Raw genomic sequence first — 24480 nt, 5'->3', positions numbered from 1 at the left:
TGGCGTGGAGGGCTGGATTCCATCAACTGGCTGTTGAGAAGGTAGGAGAAAATCAATTTCCTTACCTGCGAAAGTAGCTTAAGGATGCCAATTCTTACCTCCACCTACACAGTTATTATGGAAGACTTCAAAAAACATGTTCATTCGAAAATAAATATGTAAAGCACACTGAAAACACCAGGTGCCGTACCAGTGCAGATGGTCACTTTTATGTTAAGATTTGCCCTTTTTAAGCTGTGGGTGTTCTGAATCTGTAAAAGAGCAGTGGCCTCATGGGTGCACACTGGGTCTTTACCTAGAGCCTTAAGATCCTAGAGTCCAGGAGCCTGTGCCCTGAGCTCAGACTGACTGTACTGATGGATTCTGTCCAGAAATATGTGCTACTGTGCTGGTCTGGAGCTTGGTGGTTTGGAATGCAGAATGTACTTTCTCACTGAAACAATGTTATAAAGGTGTTTAGATTCCCAGGTTAGCCCAGAAACCCCTACTTAACGTGCACTGTATCTAAGTACTATATTGATAGTACATGCTTAATTTGGTGGTGGGAGGTGGGTAAAAGTGAGGAGGAAAGGTGGGAGGATAAAGGATGAGGATATGTGGGTAGGAAGAATAAATCATTGAAATATTATTCTGGAACTTACCTTGGTTTTAAGAATGGCCCTGATTATTTTAATTGGAAAATTGTATCTTTGCCCCTCCCCCCCCACTTTGTTTTTTCTACCTTCCTCCTGTGTCCTTAGCATCCCTCTTCTCTGACATATTATAAAAGCCATTAGGTTTATCTATTTCTGCTGCTGTCCCTCCTTCCTGTTTCAGTGTACTTACACCCAGCTAGAGACTAGCAAATCGAATCAGTATTCATTAAGTTAGGAAGAGTTGGTGGTCCTGAAATCCTCAGCAACACAAAAGAGTTGTATTATTTAAAAACCAAGAAAACCTTGTTAACCTAAACAGGTCTGTGCTTTATGAAATGGGAGCCCATGGAATTAAGGAGCCACATAATTATAACATTCAGGCATTGTGAAGGAGGATCTTGGATGAGGCCAGGTTCAGAAAGGCAAACTCCTGGGAGGAGTCCACTGGCCAGTGGTGTTAAGACATTCCTGCTTAGCACTTCCCTCCCTTCTTCCAAGTCCATCGATTATCTAAAAACTTCAGGGGTTTCTCCAAAAGTATCTATCACATCTGTAGTGCAAGGGTGTGACCATCAATGTGCATTTCTTTAGTTAAGAGTTGATGATTTGGAGACCTGGATTTTTTAATTTCCTGCAGTGCCAAATGCACTGCCTATGGCAAATGCCCAGGAAATCCTGCTTACTCACTGGCTTTGATTAGGTGCTTGTTCTTGGATTGCGTCTCAGTATTTAACATATTGTGTCTTTGAGCTATTAAAGTACTGTATTGATTGACATTAGGCTGGCTGTCACGGCCATTAGTGTCCTGACTAATTTCTGATTTAAGTAGTTTTCCTGGCAAGGTAGGTATCCTTCTATAATTGCTATTGATTTTGGGGGCTGTAGGCTCATCCTGCACCATTGGGCCTAGGATCTTGCACTGACACACTCATGAGCCTCGTGCAGGACTGTGGGCCTGCTGAGGCATTTTTTGTTAATGGAGAGTGGCCCTGTCTCAAGGAGGAGTCCCAGTCTCTACTGGGCTGCTTTGAACATCTATTCATTCCACAATATTAAGCATCTATCATGTTCTACTCGAAGATAGAGGTACTGCGTATGCAAGAGTGAACAAAACAGACTGAAAAAAAAACAAAACCAAAAACCTGCTCTTTAGACTTAAGTCTGGTGAGGAGAGAACAAAATAGACCAAATAAGTGAATTGTATAGACAGTAATTAGATTTTGAACCTTACATTTTCCCATATTAATATTTTAGTTTCCAGACTTGGCAGGGGCTTATTTCCCCTTTAACCTAGCTGTTCCACAAATCTGAATGTCGTATTTAGCCTGCCTTGTGGTAGTGTTTTTTAAAGTTATGGTGACTTAACCTGCCTTCCGGATTTTATTGTGAGAATTAAATAGAAATGGAATGCTTCTTTTTTTTGCCCATGGGAATCCACTTCCCTCATTTTCCCTGGTGCCACACCCTGTTCTAGTTAGAGGCTACATCAGGAAATTCCAGTTCTTTTAAAAAATTCTTTCCACCCCTTCACTGGTATGCTTTTCCTTCTGTTGCCAGAGGCAGTCTCCGTCTACTTTGTTGGGAAGCAGATCAGCAGTCGGGTCAGGAGATGCCCAGGCTTGTTTTGGGTGGATCCAAACTGAGAGTACCTCTGAGTCTCCCTTCTAGTGTACACCCAGAAGCTTGAAGACATCTGCGCTCAGTCTTGTCAGAAAGAAGTCAGTACATCCAAGTAGTCTGAGTTCTAATCCCAGGTTCAGTGTGGAAAATTCTGAATCAGGGAGTAGCTGTGGCCTGGGTCCTTGCTCTTTGTCTTCCTGCCACACCCAGTGTACACACTCATAGCTCAGAGGAAATCGGAGTCCCAAGGTCACTTGCAAGTTCTTCCTCCTTTCTGCTCCTTCCTTGCATTCCAAGTGCCCTAGGAGATGTAGGTTACATTTGCATGTTGTCCAGGGGACAGAGCTAGGACCCGGGCAGCCATGGCAGTACAGAGGTGGGGTGCTGGGGTGGGACTGGGTTGTCTATCACGATGAGGAAGAGGCTGCCCGTGAAGTGACCTGCCAGGCTTTGTGAAGATTTGCAAGGAAGCTGGCAGCTTAAGCATCCAGCTCAGATTGTATGGAACTGGAACTGCATTTAGGATGTTAAGTCTGAGGGAGAGAAAGAAAATGGAGCAAGAGCGCATTGAAAAAGAAGCCATAATGATATTGAAAGACCCTGTGTGTGTAAACCGTCCATATATGTGATTGAGCGCCTACTGTTTGGTAGGCACTGTACTCAGACCTATAAGGAAACAGAAGTGAATGTGACAGAAACCCTATGGGCAGATAAAAATGGAAGACCACCTTTATATATTCATTGTTGCTATTTCACAGACACACCGGGACAGGAGCACAGAGTAGGGAGAGGTGTGGAAGAAAAAGTACAGTATTTTTTGTATCCTGAAGTCTCATGAGGGATGTCAGCTGATCAAGATTGCGTGTTCCCAGGGAACCTGGGCCTAGAGGCGGTAGAACTGTGCTGAGTGTATTTAGAGAGGAATGACCGCCCAGTGTCACTGCAGTGTGTGTGTGTGTGTGTGCGTGTGCGCGCATGTGCACTCGTTTTGGGGGCTGTGTAGGAGATATTTATGGAAAGGTAGGTAAAGTCCAAAGTGTGGGAGATCTTGAAGGCTAAGTTTAGGCTTTTTCTTTTCTTCTTTTTTTTAATTTTATTTTTTTTTAAGATTTTATTTATTTGATAGAGCACAAGCATGGGGAGTGGCAGGCAGAGAAAGAGGGAGAAGCAGGCTCCCAGCCAAGCAGGGAGCCTGACATGGGGCTCGATCCCAGGACCCTGGGACCATGACCTAAGCCGAAGGCAGACGCTAAACCGACTGAGCCACCCAGGTGCCCCAATTCTTTTTTTTTTTTTTTAAAGATTTTTTGTTTATTTGAGAGAGCGAGATAGCCAGAGAGAGCATGAGCAGCGGGAGGGATGGAAGGAGAGGGAGAAGCAGGCTCCCCGCTGAGCAGGGAGTCCGATGCGGGGCTCGATGCCAGGACCCCAAGATCATGACCTGAGCCCAAGGCAGAGGCTTAACTGACTGAGCCATCCAGGCTCCCCGTTCAGGCTTTTTCTGTAGGCACCAGGTCTCCATTAGAAACACAGTAAGCGGGCCATAAAACATTGACATTGCGCTGTAGCTGTAAAAGACCTTGATTTCCCAACCCTAAAAGTGTTCCATGCCAACTGACTTCATTCTTCCCGCCAGTCTCTTTCCACCCACTCCAAACCCATGACCAGGGACTGACGGAGAAACTCTGAGAGAGAACAAGAGGCTGCCATGTAAGTCTGTAGGTAGCAAACACATATTGATTCAGATCAGGTAGCAAAAGGTATAAGCCAGGGCAAGTGCTGTTGTGTCAGTCCTGTTCAGTTTGATCAAGGCCACTGGGCACAATTCCAGGCTTTCTGCAGGATGACTTGGCCTTGTGACTCAGGCATTGATCAAGACCATAAAACCAAGGAGAAAAGGATGTGTTTTCAGGAAAGTTCTATTGAATAAAAAATGCTTCAGGGGGTAAGGAGTAGATGGAGCACAATATAAATTCCACTACCAACCCCACTCATGCAATTCCCCCCCCCTTTTGGTTTAAAATTCCAGACTGGTCCTATGGACCAGGAACTCTGCACAGGGAAGGTTTTGGTGGGGAAACCCAACCCGCTGCACTGCCACCCCCACACATTTTCACTTTAAAAATCCTTGTTTGTATCATCCGGTTCCTGATTGATTCAGCATGGTTGCTAGGGCTGTGTTTTGTGGTAACACATCAACACCACATTTAAACTGTAAAGTGGGTGTGTCCACGAAACTGCTGGATTGTGCTCAGATTTCAGATTTGGCTGTGCAGACCAGCCGTGTCTCAACATGTGTTTGTTTGTTTGTTTGTACGAATTAGTATTTGGGTTCTCTGGAGCTGGTTCTTAATTCATTTCAGTAGAACTTGTTTTTGCTGTTTGCAGAGTGTTGACTTTTGGGTTTACGCTTTGTCTCAACTCTTTTTAGCAAATTTTGTTTTACTTTTTCGGGGAGAAGTTAAATCTGTTTCACTTGTACTGTTTTTATTACCGCATGTTTGAAGTGAAACAATAAAAGACAAAAAAAAAAACAGGTAGAGTTTAAAAAACAGACAAACCTTTAAGTATCTTTAAGACAGTCCTATGTTAAATGTAAATGTTTTTCAACAGCTGCACAGATTTCATTAATGTCTAGCTTTGTACTCCAAGGACTTTTCCAGTCAGGTGGCTAACAGTCTTCATTCATTAATATTTTCAAGGCCAGAGGAGAAAACTGTTCCCTTCATGGCGGCGGTGGGGGGGTGGGGGGGGGGGCTTCGAGGAATGAGTGAGTCCGTTCTCACCCCAGTGGTGAGTTATCTCAAACCAGTTTGAAGTGGGTATGGCTCTTTCACTAAGTCTCTCTGTACCTCTCTAGTTCTTCTTTTTTTTTTTTTTTTAAGATTTATTTATTTTTTGAGAGCGAGAGAGGGGAAGGAATCTCCCCACTGAGCTGGGAGCCAGATGTGGGGCTTGATCCCAAGACCCTGAGATCATGACCTGAGCGGAAGGCAGACGTTAACCGACTGAGCCACCCAGGTGCCCCTCTAGTTATTTTCGTAAAGGAAAAAAAAACTACCCAATAAAGGGCCGTTTTAATGGTCTTGTCTCGTCAGCCAGCCCTTCCCTGGGAATGGAAGGTACTGGTGTGTGCAGATACTACTCATCAACAGATTGAATTTGCTGACTTTTTCCCCTTCTTTTTTACAAGTTGAAACCAGTTGGAGATCTGGGTGAGGTCGAAGTGCTGGAAGGAGTGATGCAGACTGCCATTTTCGTGTTCTGTAAGAAGTCTGCCAGGAAAGGAGTGGTTGTTCTGCTTTTAACACACTTAAGAATTTTACACTGGGATGAGGCGTCAGTGGGGATGGAATTGTCACATGGCTCATAGACCTCATTTTATTCTCAAAGCACTAGGTAAATTAAGGCAGAGCTCCTGCTTTCAGTAAGAAAATTCAGCCTCCAGAGCAAATGTGGTGAACAGATTAGATGAGTATTGGGGAACAAATCACTTTGACTTTCAGGCTCTCCTATATTTCCACAGCCATGCTTAAATTTGCACCATTCAGAAACCAGTATTTTGGGCCCCCCACAGGGCACTACAGTAGACACGGCTTGTTTTAAACTTGTCCTCTTGGTTCTCCCACCACCCAGGGACGGACATTCTCCTCCATTCTTTCTCCCCAGGCTTTCCCCCATGTTTGTCTGGCTGGAACCTTGCAGGGTAATTGCCCTTCTCAAACCTGTCGGTACCTAACCGTTAATCTCTTAGCTGATCTCACTCATATTACTTTTATCTTTCTCTCTGAGTCTTCATCTTTTGGACTGGAGAACCATTGGGAAAGCCGCCAGGGTGAAGACCCAAGAGTCAAGATGACCCAGATTCTGGGCCTGCCTGGATTCTCATTAGCTGAGTAATCTGGGCTATTGCCTCAAGTGTCTCACTGGGGCAAGACGAGAAGAGAGCTGGAGAGCCCTGTGGGAGGGTGTGTCTGCAAGCCAAGAGTGTGTGCTTGTCAGGGGTTTGTTGATTATTTGAAGGCTACCAGTGTTTGTAACCTACAGTAGCCCTACCAAGACTTTCTTTTCCTGCTTTCAAGGGTAGCACTGCACTGACATGTTCTCATTAATCAAACATACTATGTTAAGCTGATGTTTTAACAAACGTTATGAGTGGCAAAGCTGACTGTTTCTTCTAGAGACTAATCAGTCCTCCACAAAATGACTGCATTGCCAGGGGATCGGATGTCGTGAAGACACAAGGGCCATATTTTATTTGTAAGGTGAAAGTTGTTTGCCATTAAGCTTGCATGAAATAGGAAATATTTATTGGATACAAAACAACTTGCAGAGTTATAGCAAGCTTCATGGAGATTCTTTTGTGGTTATTGTGACATTTTAGCTTTTTCTGCAGAATGGTTATAAATAATACAAGTGTAAATGTTAATTATGCCAAATACCAACTTGATTCTGAAAGTTTACTTAGCCCCTGGAGTGTGCAAAGGCCCTCTTAAATTTGTGGGGGACCAGGACGCTGTGAGGGAGATGAGGTAAAATATACCCCCTGCTGCTTTGAATTGTACTTAGGCATTTGCCATTTGAATACTGGGTACATGCAGGAACTCAGTACAGTGTGCTCAGCAAAGAAGTCTGCTGCCATCAGAAAGTGCTTTTGGCATTGGAAGGTGGGAGAGAGCATATGGGATGGCAGCTACAGCCAGCCCTTGAGCAGAGGCCAGAGTAGTGGTGATTTCAGGAATGGGCAGGGCTTCCATAAGTAAAAGGAGAGGTGAAGGTAAGGGGATGGGGGAGGAAGCAGGGGTCAGGGCGCTGTGGATGAAAGGAGTACAGCGTTTGGGGAGAAGCAGATAACTATTAGGCTCAAGTCCACTTCTGCTGGGGGAGTAGATATAAGGCGCTGACGCTGGGTTCTGTGCCAATCTTTGAGGGCTGGCCTTAGCTGGAATAAGAGAAGGCTGTTGAAGGATGGGTTTTGAACTATTTCGACGAGATGATATGTAGGAATTTAGTTGATAGTAGCATGTGGGATTGATGTGATGAAAGAACAGCACAACTGTGGACAATAAAACGGAAAGAAAGATTTGTGGGGCCTTTAAAAACCCCTATTTTCTGTCTCTCCTCAGTGTGTTGCGGCTGTGGGAGAAGAATTAACAGGAATGGAGAGTGTATATCAGATTGTCTTTGGCTTGTACAGTAACGAGGGTCCCATATGAGACAAGCTTTGGCAGCTGTCTGCAAAGCCAGTGCTCAGAGCTGGAAAGGCAGCTTGAAAGAACTGTACAATAAAAACTTACTGTTCCTCTGTGGTCGAGATTCCCTAAACAGCAGAACCCGCATTGAGGCACCTGATTTAAGAATGAAGTGGACTTTTAATCCACATTTTTTTGTGAGCAGAAACAATTCTGTTTGCAAATCTGACTTACTGATCCTCTCTTTGGGGTTTTGCTTTTGTTTTGGCATTTTTATTTCTTAGCCATTTACAGTGGGGACTAGAATTCTGTAAGGCAGATGACAACAGTTTACCCCTCACTGCAGACCTACTGCAGTTCTGAGGAGGCTCAGGGGTGATGGTCAAGGTCAGGATTGGGTGGTTAGTGTCCTATGGAATTCATCTCCGCTTTGGTGATTCTCAGGCTGATGGATACTGACGAGACCCTCTGGAATATTTCTTGGCCCAAGTAGAAGTAGGATATTTCTTGCTCTGTCAAGGCAGACTCAAACTTGTCTGTCCTGACAAGAAATCTCAAACTAAATTTTCACATGACCTGGCTACTGCAAACGTTTTTGGACTAGGATTGGACCATGGCACCCTGGGATCCTCTAGACCAGCACTGCCCAACAGAAATAGAATGTGAGCTGCATATGCAATTGTAAATTTTCTAGTAGCCACATTAAAAAAGGGAAAAGAAACAGGTGAAATTAAATCTAAATAATTTGTTTAACCCAACGTATCGTAAATACAATATATAATCAGTATAAAAAACGGAGAAATTTTATATTCTTTTTCTCATGCTAAGTCTTCAGAATCCAGTGTGTAGTTTATACTTACAGCACATCTCGGTTTGGACAAGACACTTTCCAAATGCTTGATAGCCACGTGTGGCTGGTAGCTGCTGTATTGGATAGTCCAGTTACAGAGATGCATGGCCTCCCACACCAGAGTGGTATATTTGCTACAACCGATGAACCTGTATTGACACATCACTATCATTCAGAGCCCATAGTTCACATTAGGGTTCACTCTTAGTGCTGTACATTCTATGGGTTTTGGCCAATGTATAATGGCATGTATCCACCATTATAGTATCATGCAGAGTAGTTTCACAGCCCTAAAAATCCTCAGTGCTCCACCTCTTCATCCCTTCCTCCTTTCCCTCTCATTCCTGGCAACCACTGATCCTTCTCCTGTCTCCATGGTCTTGCCTTACCCAGAATGTCAGATAGTTGGAATCATACTATGTATGTAGTATGTAGCCTTCAGACTGGCTTCTTTCACTTAGTAATATGATGCATTTAAGATTCCTCCATGTCCGTTCATGGCTTGATAGCTCATTTCTTTTCAGTTCTGAATAATATTCCATTGTCTGGATGTAGCACAGTGTATTTATAGAGCAAGACCTTTTAAAGTCAGGATTACATCCCAGCCACGGGACATATTTGGGGGTGGGGGTGTCTGAGAGCTGTGGGAGCAGGGGTAATTGGAATAGCTTTGATTTTCTTTTTCCCATGCTTAAAACTATACTGCAATCATTAAGAAGAGAGAGGGGTGGTCTAGGAGAGAGCTCAGGATGAAAATCTTGCAGAAATATCTCCATAAACACAAATAAAGGCATATCTTCTTAGATTCCCCCACCTCCACCCAACACAGAGCCTGGAATCTGCTTAGTCCACAGTGTTCCGGTAAGTTAGCAAATGTCTGTGTCAAATACTCCCTCCAAGCCAGTTTTATGAAAATATTTAGAAAACCATGCAAACTGTTGGGAAAATGGAAAGCTGGATTTGCATGGGCATAATTTCTTTGATTAAAGAATATTAAGCAAAGAGACCAAAGCAGGAGTTACTTCAATTCAGATCTCGATCCCACTGTTTCAGGTTATAGCTCTGCTCTATTTTCCGTCTTTTGGGGATGATGATGCTGAATGACCCATCTTGTCTCAGTTGAGATAAATTTCCTACTACTTGGGCACTCTTCATTGGCCGAGGTTGGTGTATCAATTCCGAGAACTGTGTGATTGCAAAGCTGGAAAGCCAATTCATCAGCCTAGTGTCACTGCCCGATTAAGTGTATTAACTGGGAGATGACTTCATCTCATCCCTTTTGAATCTTAAATACAAGGGATCAGTCTTTTCTGGAATGAGTTAATGTCAGAAAATCTGTCCGTGGTCTTTTTCATAAACAGTTGCATATCTTGTAAGCATTGGTGAGCTAAGAAAATCATGGATAGTAATAAAGGTTCTATTTAGGAATGGACCAGCGTGCAAATGCTATTGATTTCAGGTCCTTTTCAATAGGGTAAATTACTGGTGAGAAACACAGAAGCAGTGGCTGGTTGGACAAGCTTATCACTTTTCATGAGAAATGGAAGATTCAATCTTATCCTGTTCAGACAAGTTGCATGAGCCTTGGGGAGCATTTTGTTTTTGTATTCACAAATGAGTCTCCCAGCGTTCTCTTTACACAGAGCATGAGAAAGACTAGCTACTTCCTCGTCTTTTTTTTTTTTTTTTAAGATTTTATTTATTTGAGAAAGAGAGAGAGCATGAGGGGTCAGGCAGAGGGAGAGGCAGGAGCAGACTCCCTGCTGAGCAGGGAGCTCAGTGCAGGACTTGATCCCAGGACCCCGGGATCATGACCTGAGCCGAAGGCAGACGCTTAACTTACTGAGTCACCCAGGTGCCCCGACTGGCTACTTCTATAGTCCATCTGAAACGTAAAAACCATCTCCCAGCTTTAATTTGCCCAGTCATAAGATAGGAATTGCATCTATTTGCAAAAATTACTCTAATATCCTCGGATGAAATGGTCCAAGAAATAGAGATTAGTATAATGAATCACTGCACTTCAGGAGAAAGGAAAGCCTCTTCATAAATACTTTTTGTTGTACTTTTTCCCCCCAGCTTCCTTCAAAATGTCTACTGTTCACGAAATTCTCTGCAAGCTCAGCTTGGAGGGTGATGTAAGTATATCATTTTCACTTTGTGTAATTTTTGCAAATTAGACATCTTTGGATAACTGTGCTGCTCTCCTTCCTTGTACATCTAAGGACAAGGACAAATTTAGACAATCATTCCCCACTCTTTGTTCCACTTTTCTTCCCCATTACTTTTACTGTTCCCAGTAGTTCAATTTGACAGAAATGTTACGGCACTAGAAACTTCTTTAGCATCACATTAAAATTGGACAGGCATTAGTGACACTGGGGTGGCTGGAGTTTTATTCTGTTACATACTTAGTGTGTCAGTGGTAGTAGTTGTCATGATGATACTTGAGTTTTAATGTCATACCCTGGCATTTTATTAATGATTGGCATAAGCTACAGCCATATCAAAAATGATCCTTGCGTTTTGGACTTCTTACAGTGTCCATGAAGTTATTCTAGACAAGGACTTATATGTTTGTTGTTGTTGTTTTAATTTAACATCTGGGAATTCTTTTCTCCAGAAGAACTAGAATATTTGTGTGTGTGTGTGTTGTGTGTTTTTGTTTTGTTTTTTTAGCTAAATAAGAAAGTATTCTAATTCATCGTGTTTCCTTTTTTTGCTTTAGCTATCAGGGAGCTCAGAATTATATCTGTCTTTCACAGGAAATATGTGAACCTGGAAATTCTGATGCATCTGCTTTGTTTTACAGTTAAAAATTTTTTAAACTGTATGTGAAATTATAAGTCATTGCAAATACTTTTAAAATCAAGTAGAATATAAATTATGAATATGTAAAAATATCTAATAATACCATACATCTTTCAGGTCATCTTGGCAGAAATGGCTTTTACAAAAATTCAGCAGTAACACTGGTTTGTAGGCATATCTTGCAGATACTTCAAAATATGCTCTTACTGAAACTGAAATACATAGAAGCACTCAAAAGTCACTTGACAGCAGTTTGGATTAGGTGGTACGGAACCCTCTATTATCTCTGGTGCTTGCCATCAAATGTTCAGATAGGTGGCGTATATGCAAACACAGGTTGTATGGACTATAGAGCCTGTATATTTTTAATCTTTCCTCATGGAACTTGTGCACACTGTTGTTGGCAACACTTAGGAGCTGCAGGTTGAGGTCCAGACAAGTCCAAGAGCTAAATAATTTTTTCTTTTTTTTTTTTTAAGATTTTATCCATTCATTTATAAGACAGAGAAAGAGACAGTGAGAGAGGGAACACAAGCAGGGGGAGTGGGAGAGGGAGAAGCAGGCTTCCCACGGAGGAGGGAGCCCCACACGGAGCTCGATCCCAGGACCCTGGGATCATGACCTGAGCCAAAGGCAGCCGCTTAATGACTGAGCCACCCAGGCGCCCCAATAATTTTTTTTCTTAATGGATCTGATCATCAGATTGTTTTTAGTATCAGATTTCAGAAAAGGGCTTTTCGTGTAGCCTTTGAAGTTACTTTAGTATAATGCATCTCTCTATGTGGAGAGATGGGACTGCAATAGAAAATGTCATACTTTCCCCCATATTTTGGAGGAAGAAAAAAACACTTTTCCGCAATAATTTGATTTTCAGACAGGTGGATTCTATAGATAATAGGTTCAGTTATCCATTTAGTTTTGTTTCTAGAAGTTTTATAAAAGGTATGCAAAACTTTCCCTACTCACTGTTGTTTTTGGAATAAGACGACATAGCGTCTAGGAAATGAAGCCGTATGTGATAATGGCTCAATGACCAGACTGCCTGCCTTTGTAAATAATTGATGGCATTGTTAATAAATAGGGAAGTGTTTTTCTTAGATTTCCGTCCACACTTTGTAGCCACCATAACAAATATAGTATTTCAGAATAACCCTTTGTCCTTACCTTTGCCTAAATGTATGTTCCATTTCCACTGGTTTAATCTTACTGGAAAGTTCAGTAAAATTAGATGGAAAATACTTTAATAATCCACTGTGCTTCAGAGTTATAAATGTTAACTGGATTCACTATTTGGCCAAGATGGTCACAAGTGCATTTTGAAATACTCTGTCTAGTCCTGAACTTAGATTTCTGGTTTGCCCTGGGAAACATTTGAGAGGATGTCATCTTAGTTACTTCCTTGTATAATCGCACTCCTAATAACAGCAAATGAAATGGGTGCTGGGATGTCTCATAATGTGTTGCCTGTGGGTGGAGAGGTAAGTCAGGGCACCTCAGACTCTGACTCTTTCCAGAAACTGAGCTAAGGCAAAGTCATCACATTATGATGGGCATTATGTACTCAGGGGAGGTCGTGGATAGACGAATCTTGGTGTTGAAGGTGGATGGTTCCACTGACAACCTAAACCACATTGTCCATCTTCTTTTGCCTGCCCTTTGCTTTGGGACCGGGTAGCAGGGAGGAGGGAAGCTGTAAGAGCTCTCAAGGAAGAAGAGTAATTAACACTTTGGATAGTAGAACTGATGTAGACACATACTACTGTCCTTACCTCAATCTGGGGTGGTGGGGTGGGATGAAAATGGGTCCATCAGATCAGGCAAGGTAATGGGTTTTGAAAAGCATTGGAAAAGGAAGAGAGTATGGTTTAAAAGGCAATAAGAAAAAAAAAATTTTTTTTAAAGATTTTTTATTTATATGACAGAGACAGAGAGAGAGAGATAGCGAGAGAGGGAATACAAGCAGGGGGGAGTGGGAAAGGGAGAAGCAGACTTCCCGTGGAGCAGGGAGCCCGATGCAGGGCTCAATCTCAGGACCCTGGGATCATGACCCGAGCCGAAGGCAGATGCCCAACGACTAAGCCACCCAGGCGCCCCAGAAAAAAATTTTTTTAAAAAAGAAAAAAATAGGAAGAGTGGTAGCCATAGGGTTAAAAGCTTAGTGTTACAGACAACAGAGGAGAGAGCAGGAAGCAGGAACTTAGCGAACACAAAGAGGATGTGGGCCAGGAGGCCTGACCACCTTGGTGCCCGGGCTTCCCTCACTTATCTGAGTCTGAAACAAGCAGGCCAGCATTATACATTTGCATTTTAAAGAATTATGAGCTCAGTGATACAGGCCCTGTGGAAATTCAGATGCCTGTAGCAAAAACTTGGCTAAACACACTTGTCATTCAGGCATTTCCACATTTTCAGCTTGTTTCAAATTGTTGCCGGCCCAGTTTAATGCTTTTCAAAGCCTTCCCAGATAAATGGTTTCCAGTGCCCAGCTTTGGGTTGTCTGCTTTTGAGCTTGCACTAGAGGTAGGATAAGTGAAAATACAAACAGCATTTTCTATACTAGCTGAGCTTTCGAAAATAAATTCTCATTAGAAACAGTGAAGTTTCTTATTCTCTGTGTGATGGCACATTAATACTTACCTAGTTACCTAGTCTGTGAATGATTTGAATTGTTTAAAGAAACAATGGAAAAAATCTATTTCAGGGATATTTCAGGGGAAGATTTTAAATGTGTATGATTTGAGTATGTTTGTCTTTTAACCTCAGCACTCCACGCCCCCAAGTGCATACGGGTCGGTCAAAGCATACACCAATTTTGATGCTGAGCGTGATGCTCTGAATATTGAAACGGCCATCAAGACCAAAGGTAGGTGACATTTGTCCTCTTGTCAGGCTGACAATGACAGGCATTTTTAGTTGTCTCTTCATTCTCCCTCAAATCTCCATTTACTAGTCATTTGAAATTGTGCTCGAGCTTTAATGGAGTGGATCTAAACCTTCCCCATCTCACCCCACCCTTCCTTCCTCCCTCCCTTCATCCTTTCCTTTCTCCCTTCCTCTTCCTTCCTCTCTTTGGAGGGAAGACTTAAGACATGAGAAAGTATTTTAACCAAGGAGCGTAGTAACAGGGAAACAGGCCTCAGCTGAGAGCAGGAGGCCTGATTGCCTGGATGCGCGTTTTTGGCTCTGCTCTTCACTTGGAAGCCTCCGTGTCTCTTTTTATAAGGAAGAGGTTGGTCATGGTGATCCCAGACTGGCTTTTTTTTGTCCTGTATCCCCCTGTATTTCAACACATTTGTTGGAAAAATGCTGGGAAAAATTGTACTAATTTGCTTTTAGATCTAATGAACAAAAAATTCGGACTTTTTTTTAAAGATTTTTTTTTTAAATTTTTTTATTTATTTGAGAGAGAGGATGAGAGGAGAGAGAGAGCACATGAGAGGGGGGAGGGTCAGAGGGAGAAGCAGACTCCCTGCCGAGCAGGGAGCCCAATGTGGGACTCGATCCTGGGACTCCAGGATCATGACCTGAGCCGAAGGCAGTCGCTTAACCAACTGAGCCACCCAGGCGCCCCCGGACTTTTTTTTTTTTAACCCTACTAGTTACACCACTCCTTAGACCTGGACCTTGAATTAGAAGAGGTGTCAGAATGAGTGTATTTCCTCGAGTTCTGAGATGAGTAAGAGAGGGCCAGAAGGCATAAGAACTTCCTTTCAAAATAAAGCGGGTAAAGCATTTAACTGGGTGGGATTGAGTAAGAACTTGTTCGGGTCATCATTGTGCTGTTTTCTGTGTCTATAAAAGTTAATGTTCAGACTCCTTGGCTTATGTTAATGAAGAGTGTGTCTTTGGGCTTGCTCCATCCCTCGAATCCCTGGGACATTGTGATTATTGGGGTATGCTTGTGACACCACACTCTTTCCCCTTTTGGACAAAGCACTTCTTTCACCATGAGGCTAGATTGAGATGCAGACATGACCCATCAACCAGAGCAGATGCTGGTTCATACCTCTGGTGAAGAACCATGGACAGTTTTCTCTTGGAAGTACAGTGTTTTAACTTATTGACAAACACACTTGTACAATTCACATGCAGGTCACCGATAGACTGGGAACCTCAACCGGGATGACCTAGGAACCTAAAACAAGGGTGATCATATTCCTGGCTTATTTATGTCTGCATTATTTACTGATTGTGCCCCTTTTCACTCTCAGAATTGTTTTGTTTTGCGGGATAAATTATATCGCCATCTTTCCTAAAACCCTTGGAGAAACTGGTGACTTTGTTTCCAGAGATAGGACGGAAAGGAGAAAGATCTTTTACGTCCTGTGGCTCTGACAGGGCACAAGGATTTGCATCATCCTAAAGCAGCCTTACATCCCCTGGGGACACTGGGTACCTCCCAGAATGACTGCCTGGACAGCTGGAGGGAGAATAAGGAAGCATCCAAATTAGACCTTTCAAAAGTCTTCTTTTATTGAGGCCTTCAAATGACCATACTTGCCAAACGCCAGGTTGGGAAGTCAGGAAGTCACTAATCAGAAAATGAGACTAAAACGTGCAGGCTTATCTCACCACAGATCGTTCTCTTTGGTGGAGCTGGGGTGTAGTGGATGAGGGATTGTGCAATCATGGCCCTTCACATCTTGGCTCTGCCACTCATTTCCTAGCTAGCTGACTCTGGAAAAACACTTCACTTCCTTAAGCTTCAGCTTCCACATACAAAGTAGGGCTAATCAAAGTTCCACTACACACAGTTGGGAAGTATGAAGTGGTGCCTGCCATGTAGATAGTGCTCAAAATGTGTTATCTCAACACACACTCACACACACACACACACTCTCTCTCAAGCGTTCGCATGCACATACGCACGACCCACTTTCCTACAACTCACCCTATCTCACTATTTGGGTGTGCCTACATTCCTGGGGTTTTCGAACACGCCACTGCAGAAACACACTTAACTCACCTCACAGTTAACTCATCTGACAAAGAAGGTGCCTTTTACAAGTTTGACAAAGGCTGCTTTCATCCTTGCATGAGAAAGCTTTTAAGCGCCCTGGAATGTAAAGATTGCGCAAATGAGCTCTGGTCACAACTGAAACTCCCATGGTAATAAAAATACCTTCAGGCCCTTTCTGAGTTAGTCAGAAAATACTTTAGTTTCTAAACAGAGACGTCTGGAGGGCTTAGATTTGGATTCCTGCATTCCAGTTTGGTCAAAAGCAGCTGACATCACCATGATCCTGGTTGCCACTATTTATTGAGTGCTCATTATGGGAAGGCATTGCACCAAGCGCTTTAGGAATGTTCTTCTTAGGTGAACTTCAGATTCATCCTGATGTAGTGTTATATCCTCTCCAATTTATGGGTGACACAGTTTAGGATTAACATGGTCCAGGTTTCTTGGCCTTGGTTCAAATTGGGGTTTGAACAACTTTGTCCAGCCCCGAGCCTGTGTTCTTAAACACCCAGATGTTGTGCCACCCACCTGTTGAGGATTGGACTTTTTTCCTTAGCCATAAGTTATTTTCAGACATGAAAAACATTTTGCAGTTGTGATTCTATTGATATCAGATACATGTCATATTTGTGGCCCAGCTTTCGGTGCCCTATCTTCTCTTCAGACTTAATGCCCGGTGACTTTCACTTAGGACCACTTACTTATTTTTGGTGCCTAGTAATTGTAGAGAGTAACTGAATTTTCTTGAGTTAATTCTCTTAGTCTTATAAAATAATTTCTGGGTTGTTAGTATGTTTGGGAACCTTAAATCCTTCTAGGAAACTATTGAGGAGAAAGAAAATGATACTCATATAGAGCTCAGTATACCAAAGATGTTTATATCAGCATTGGTTATGGTAGTGAAAAACCCAGCTAGTTGGGGAATGACTTAATAGGTTATGGTAACTCCCTCTGTGTTAACATAGAATATCTGTAGAATGTGAAATGTGAAAAATAAAATTTATGAACAATTTTTATTGAGATATAGTTCACATTCATACAATTTACCTATATAAAATGTGCAATTAAATTTTTTAGTGTGTTCACCGAGTTGTGCAACTATCACAATTTTAGAATGCTCGTTTTAACATGCATTCACCTTAAAGTTGTCAGTTGTGGAACTGATTCTTTTCCTTTCTTGTGCTTTCAGCATATTCTGTTTTCCAAATTTTCTGTGATGACATGTATCAACTTCACGAATGGAAAGCAATAAATTAATTACAAATAAAAATGAAATCAGTAGTTGGGAAAGTAACATCCCTTTGTCCCTTTCCCCTTCCTCTTGATATTTGTAGATAACTCATACCACTTTTAAAAATGAGCTAATTAATATTTTAGCCTCCCGTTTAAAAGGCCTTCTATTGTGTAATTAAGAAGCTTGTGGCACACCTTCACTCCACTCCAGTCTCAAGCCCTTTACAGAAGAACACAATACTCTGTGATTGCTGTTTCCTTGACATCAAAGAAAACAGAGGGTGACCCTTGAATGCTGATATAAACAAAGGCCAAAGGACCATGAAAAGATGACTATGTGGGCCTCCCCCTCCCAGGTAGGGTAGCCCAGGACGCGGGCCCGCCCGTGCCAAGCACAGAGCTCTCTGGGCATTACCTGCTCGGTCCGACTGACCACGGACTTCCTGTTGGTCTGAGTGCTCTCAGGAAGGACAGCTGGGAGCAAGTCTGGAGGGTCCTTCTGTTGCTTTGAAACAGAGGGTGGTAAACTGGAGCAGGCCTGGCGTGGGGGCGATTAGAAGGAGGGGCAGAACTGGGTGAGATCTGGGCTGGTCATGAGGACCGGAAACAGTTATTATTCCTCCTTCCCCTCAGCCACATCCTCTCTCACCTGGCCTGTCATGGCTTCTGTCCTCTTCATGGGTCTCCTTGCTTCATCCATTGCAGATCCTCTCTCTAGCTTCATCTCCAGGCTATTCGGAGCTTTTACTCTGACAGGGGTGTGCAGCCCCCATCTCGTGGGAGTGTTAGCCCACTTCTAACACCCACGCGGTTCCCACTCACCTCTCGGAGTGAGCCCATACACAGCCTCTTCACGCTTTCTCTGAGAAGGAGGCAGAATCAATTATTCCTTGGTCTGTGTCTCAGATGCTTCATGTAAGTAATTTACAGCTCTTGTCATATTGTGTTGTAGTTATTTATGTATGGATTTGTTTCTCCCACCAGAATGTGAGTTCCTTGAGGGTAAGGATTGTATTTCATTAAATTTATTTAATCTTATTTACACAGCCCCTGAGACAGTGTGAAAAAGTAAATATTTAACCTCTATGTAAATAGTAGTCAAATTGTATACAGATCCCAGACCACACAAGGTGAGTACAGAGAAGGGGGACGCATGGCTGGTGAGATGAGGCAGCAGGGAGACAGTTCCAGAATCTGGACAGTAGCCAGAAAGGATAACAGTTCCCTAGTGAGCTTTGATCTGTTTTCACAAAATGAATTTAGCTCAGAAGTCTGCTTTGTTTTTAGTTTGAAGGGATCTCAGTATTTCTTGAGTATGTTACCTAAACCAAACGCATGGTGGTTTTGTGTATACTCTGGCTTGAGGTGGACTGTACAATTACTTACCTTAATTTATGTCTAGTTATAAACTGAATAAAGCCATGCAAAAGTAGTAATATTGCTTAATTAACAAGAGGTTTCTGAGACTTAAATCTGTAGGAGTCTCTTGGTCTAGATTGGCCTTGGGTTAAATATACACTGTGGAGTGTACAACACAGCTGTGAATGGTTTACCATATGGGTCCAAATAACTAGAAAGGAAAGTCAGCTAAATTAGAAAAGGATGAATCCAGACTACATAAAATAGATTGTAATTAGAAGCAGCACAACCCCAGAGTTAGTGTAAGTGCCAATAGACTGATACAGCTTTGGTCTCTCTCTCTCTAGAAGGGGAGGGAAATGAGTTGCCCTATTATTATTGCCAGTTTTGATTTTAGCAGTATTTGTGTTCTCCGGAAGGGATGCAGAAGCGGGTGATTTCCCCCACCCCTTCTTACAGGCACAAGGAGAGAGAAGCATAACTGAAGCAAGTTTATGCACTTATTTTTTTCTTATACTTTTAAAATGGAACCATGTTTTCCAGCACGGCCAAAAATACAAACATCCCATGCCAGTGCAAAGCAGGCCAGGACGTGTATTTTTGGTTTCACCTGCACACCTGGAGGAATATTCATTCAGCTGAGACAGCAGTTAGGAGTGTATTCTCTTGAAGATGCCAGGAGGCAGATTGTCTCTGAAAGGTGGCTTCTCTCCTAAGGGAAGGGGGCGGGGAGGGCCCAAACCTACAAGAGCCCTTAAGTCTGAGAACACTGTACTTGTGAGAAAGGTCCCTGTGGCTCACGCAGCTCAGGCCTTCCTCTGCAGGAACAGGAGGAAGGGAACCTTCTCTTCACTGAGGCCTTTCCCTTTGTGATCAAGTTTACTTTCGACTGAGCTCTCGTCTTACAGCCCTGCTGGGAACAAAGAGGGACCAGTGCTGAGTCACGGCCACCTTTACTCTGAGCACAGATTTTCAGATTTTCTTCAAAATGCTCTTTGTCTACATGGGTGTATAGATGCCAAACCTGAGCCAAGAAGTCTATAAAACATGGGTGAAAGAGTCCCTGGTGCCTTTCTAATGGTAGGCATTAGCTTTTACTGCCTGCCTCTCGCTCCTTCTTTTTTTTTTTGTAAAAACTGTTACCTCTTTCCCCCGAAGAAATCCAACAGTCGCTGCCACCCAGGGATACTGGGTGTAGTAACCAGATTCTCTTCTGGTGTCAGCAGTGCTAAGGCAGTAAATACTAACTTCTTCACTATCAATTGAGTTAAGGGTGGGGATGCTGGTTCCTCTTGCCTCTGTTCAGATTTTAAAATTTTCTGTCTCATGAGCTAATAGAGTAGCAGGGTACAAAATGGTGCTTGCATTTTGCGTGTCAGCCTTCATTTACAATTTGATTTGGTTTGAATTTTGGGTGCTGGCCTACTTTGTGTTTTCCTGCTGGTCCTGTGGAATATTTCAGAACTATAATTATGCATGGAAGGCAGACAGGGTTCTAGATGACTAAAGTATATAATCGGGTTGCCAAATAGAGGGCATTGAAATCCTTTCTAAGGGACTCAGCAGAGGTGAGATCAGAGCAGAATGGAAATAGAAGAAATTTGATTTTGGGGCCAAATGTTCTTCTTAGGCACTTAGCTAAACCACACTTTGTGCAAGTCAGGACCACAGCCACGCTGTGCCGGTCTTGGGAGAGGTGCTGGGCTCCCCAGCCCGCCTCCCACCCCATGCAGTGCTTGTTTTCTCTCTCATCTCTCAGGCAGCTGCCACAGGTTATCTTGAAACCAGACTAGTAATCTAATATGTGCTAATGGCAGAAGTGTTCCCCAAGCCCCCATTGCCCTCTATTTTCATTGACCCCAAACCGAATACAACCAAGAGCCAGACCCGCGACAGAGAAGCTGAGTGTGGAAAAGGTAGTAGACATGTTCCAAGTCATTTACTCGGTCCATCCTTTCTGTATCCCCCTAAACGTTCTCATGATCTGTTTTACAGAGTGAGAAACCAAGGTAAAGGGAGGTAACTAATGTGCCCGGATAGTACAGTTCTGAGCCCCACATAATTTCTGAAGCATCTGTTGCCACCACTAATCTAGATGCCCCACCTTTTCACCTGTCCCCCATGTGAATGTCCAGCTCCTGGTGGGACCCTCTGGACACAGAGTGCTCACGGCTGCTGAGTGATCCCGAGGAGTGACTCTGAGAGCAGGAATTCTGTGGCTGATGGTGGGAAGGTTACTTTGGGCAACTGTGTGTGTGCGTGTGTGTGCACGTGCGTGCGTGGGCACTCTGTCCCTGAAGTCACTTCCAGTAGACAGATGGCTTGTTGGCATATTAGCCTTGTTGGGAGGGGCTGCCCCTCTCTCACCATGTTATTAATGGCTAACCCTGGAAGAGAGTTTCTAGCTTTCTGTTGAAAAAAACCTCAGTTGGGATATCTCTTCAGTGGCCATGCACTATCAGTGGGTGGCAAATCATTATCTACAGATTATTAAATGTGTGTATGTTTGTATGCACTAAATAGTAAGTCCAGTTCTGTAGACATATGGACACGTTACTGTCCCAAATCCTTTTTAGGAACAGTTTGGAAGAGTGTGGTATGAAGAGGTATCAAAATATAATTTCAGAACGGTACCAACATGACTCATAGAGATACGGGATGAACACATGTCAAACATTTATTTAACTCAAAGGATTTAAGACTAGTTCAAAGGGACATTTGAAAGACTGGGTATTAATAGGCACTGAGAGAAGAGTGTTGGGATAAGATTGCTGGCAAGACCATTAATGTCCTACAGGGCACTGAAGCCGTAACCTTTGGACCATAGTCTCCAAGTTAACATGTAACCCCACAGAGCTTGTGCCCAACAGTAGTAAGTAGCTCGTTGAGTGAGAGCACAACCCAGAGAGGCAGTCTGGGATGGCCCTGTTAGCCACTCTGGCTTCCTCTTGCCTTATTTTTAAATTTTGGATACTTTTCTATACCAGGAGGCAGGATAGCCCAATGCAGTGAACCTGGGTTTTGAATCCTGGTTTGCGTCCCAGCTCTGCAGGTGAACTGCTGTGTGACCTTGGGCATGTCCCTGCCTTCTGTGAGCATTTGTATTTGTTTCCTCGTGGGTGAAGATGGGGATGACAGTAACACCCACCTCTTACAGGTGTGGTGGATATTACATGGGAGAATTGTGTGAAGCACTTGGTAAGTGCCTGGCACATAGTAGGTATTCAGGTGAGTAGCCTACGCCATTATAATAAACAAAATATGTCCACACCCATGGATCTCCTCTCTCTGTGACCTGCCGCTGACCTTCGTGTTGCAGAGATGATTTCTTCTGAGGTTTGATACCCATATCCCCAGTAATCTAAGCTGAGGCATGGTTTTTCCCATCATCTAGATAAGGAATCTTTTTTTTTTTTTTTTTGATCAGTCAGCCATGCCCTGAGGGCCTCCTGAGCCTCATCAAACAAAATGAAATCCATTTTCTTTGTGCAGTCAGTGTGTCTTGGCAGATGTGAGTCAGCATCCTGTCCAGAATGGTCTCTTGGTTCCTTGCCATGGACAATAAAGACACATTTTCCATGGAATGCCAGATGTGGAGCTGACTTGGGGTTTCCACCCGCAGAGAGGAGGAGGAGGAAACTCCAGGAGGCTGATTTTATGATTTTGGAGTTGACCATTATTTTAGACTACAGGTGTTCTCTATGTTTGAAAAATACGGTGGGTGGTTTAAGGGACCCGAAAACCCAGAGTTTTCTGCTTGAGCTGTGCTGTCAGCGGCGCCTCCCTGTGGTATCACTTGGCAGAGGTGTCAGTGTTCAGTGAGCTCTTCAGGTGTTATTTCTTACCTGGGTTATTTGGACAAAGGTGAGTATTTCTTTCCCGGAAATTGTAGTCGACCCTGCACCTCACAGGAGCAGCTGGTAGAAGTGACTTAGAAGTCTTCTAGCTAAGCAGCATGCCGACTGCTTCATGTTGACTGGCATTCAGAACAGTGACTGACCTTTCGGAGGCCCCAGCTAAGGAGTGTTGCTGGAAACACTTTCGTAGTTAGCTGATGAGATTTGCTGGCAATTTTCATAAAAGGAATGAATGCTTATGGAATTTATTGTGTTGTTTCCCATCAGGAGCCAAGTAAATTTGTGTCTTCGTTCCTTACCAATCTTGAAATTTTTAACTTCTGTCAGTTTTGAAAAGAAATTTTTAAAAATCTGCCTGCGGGGCGCCTGGGTGGCTCAGTTGTTAAGCGTCTGCCTTCGGCTCAGGTCATGATCCCAGGGTCCTGGGATGGAGCCCCACATCGGGCTCCCTGCTCTGCAGGAGGCCTGCTTCTCCCTCTCCCACTCCCCCTGCTTGTGTTCCGTCTCGCTGTCTCTCTCTCTGTCAAATAAATAAATAAAATCTTTAAAAAAAAAAAAAAAATCTGCCTGGAACACAGACCTTACTGTGTTCTCACCTACATTGCGTAGGATCCTCTACCCACATCACTGTTTCCCATTGTGAGCCTTTGCTTAGATTACTTTGACTTTCCACATGAAGCACAAGAGGAATGGGATGGGAAAAGGAACATTATTCAGGTTTGTTGCTTTTTTTCTTTATGCTCTTGCCTTGCCCACACCATTTCTTTTAGCCCCTGGGCCCCTTCTGCCCAGCAGATGCTTCCTTATGCACTGAACATGAGAGATCTGAACGTGTAAATCCAGAGGGGCAGAGCCTCATCTCCTGGGCATCTGCACCTATGTTAAATTCATTAAATTTAAAGCTTTCCCAGTGTCCTGGCGCTTGCTGTGCATTGTTGACAACGATTGTGCTGACCTAGGTGGCTGAGTGCCCAGTCCTCATCCTTCTAGCCTCATTCTGGGCAGAAGTGGTGAGTAACTGGATGACCCTTGCAGCTTCAACCTGTACTGAGCTATTTTCCATGGGAATAAACTGCCTCACCAATTATGATAGCAGCAATGTTCTGAAGATAAGATGGTTAAATCCCACTGGCAGAAATGTGTATTCTGGTGTTCCAACACAGGACATGCTGTAAGTGGCTTTGACTAGGCAACTGATGCGGGGCGCCATGGTTTCCACCCCCCCCTTTCCAGTTCCATTTGAAACTTGCAGACAGTGGTATGGGAGAGATAGCTAATGTAGGTGAGGTTCTTAGAAGGGGGAGGGGGCGTCCACTTGCAGAGATAGCTCCCATTTCTTTGTAGTTGCTGGTATTAGCATTTGTGTAATGGATCCGATTGTTCACGCGTAAGGGGTCCCAGCATGGTGGATGCTGCATCTCGGCAGGCTGTTTGCTTGGTAGATACTTTAGGTAAAATACGTTTAGATTCCCTCAGACTATCATAGTTGCTGCCATCTACTTGAGACTTAGGTTAACCACTTGGGCTCTTTATGGGGATTTCCAATAATTGGATTGAATTCTGACTCTGTTGGCTGGACGCTTAGCTGCTGTGAACAGAAAGGCAAAAGGCTGTCTCACTGACTAGGAGCGTGGGACTACACTGCAGTTAGTGCAGTGAACTCTGTCAGGTGTTTTTTTCTTACATGGTTTATTTGGACAAAGGTAAGCACTTTCTGTTCCTGAAATTGTAGTTGACCCTGTCCCTCACAGAAGCAGGTGGTAGAAGTGACTTAAAAGTCTTCTACGTAAGCAGATTTCTAAAGATCTTTGCATTCCTTATGCTTATCCATCTCTATTGGTTGATTCTCAAATACAGAATGACCAGGGAGCTGGTTGAAATGCTGCCTCCTTGGTACAAAGTTCTAAGGAGCCTTTTAGTCAGTAGATCTCAGGTATGGCTCAAGGCACTGTGTGTTTAATAA

At 43.4% G+C, this 24480-nt stretch overlaps 1 protein-coding gene across 2 annotated transcripts in view; it reads left to right on the top strand.

Annotated features, from left to right (window-relative positions):
* ANXA2 (annexin A2) overlaps positions 1-24480 on the top strand; it is a 44828-nt gene that overhangs the window by 788 nt on the left and 19560 nt on the right. For both annotated transcript variants that reach the window (XM_006732328.3, XM_081831198.1), the window contains exons 2-3: positions 10377-10435; positions 13872-13971. In XM_006732328.3, coding sequence (XP_006732391.1) covers positions 10388-10435; positions 13872-13971 — 148 coding nt within the window. In that variant the 5' untranslated portion in view covers positions 10377-10387. The remainder of the gene's footprint in view (positions 1-10376; positions 10436-13871; positions 13972-24480) is intronic.

This window comes from Leptonychotes weddellii, chromosome 9 (assembly GCF_054177405.1).
Source record: "Leptonychotes weddellii isolate Sample4059 chromosome 9, ASM5417740v2, whole genome shotgun sequence".
In the NCBI taxonomy this organism is placed as follows: Eukaryota; Metazoa; Chordata; class Mammalia; order Carnivora; family Phocidae; genus Leptonychotes; species Leptonychotes weddellii.
This window is presented reverse-complemented; position numbering and strand designations above follow the sequence as displayed.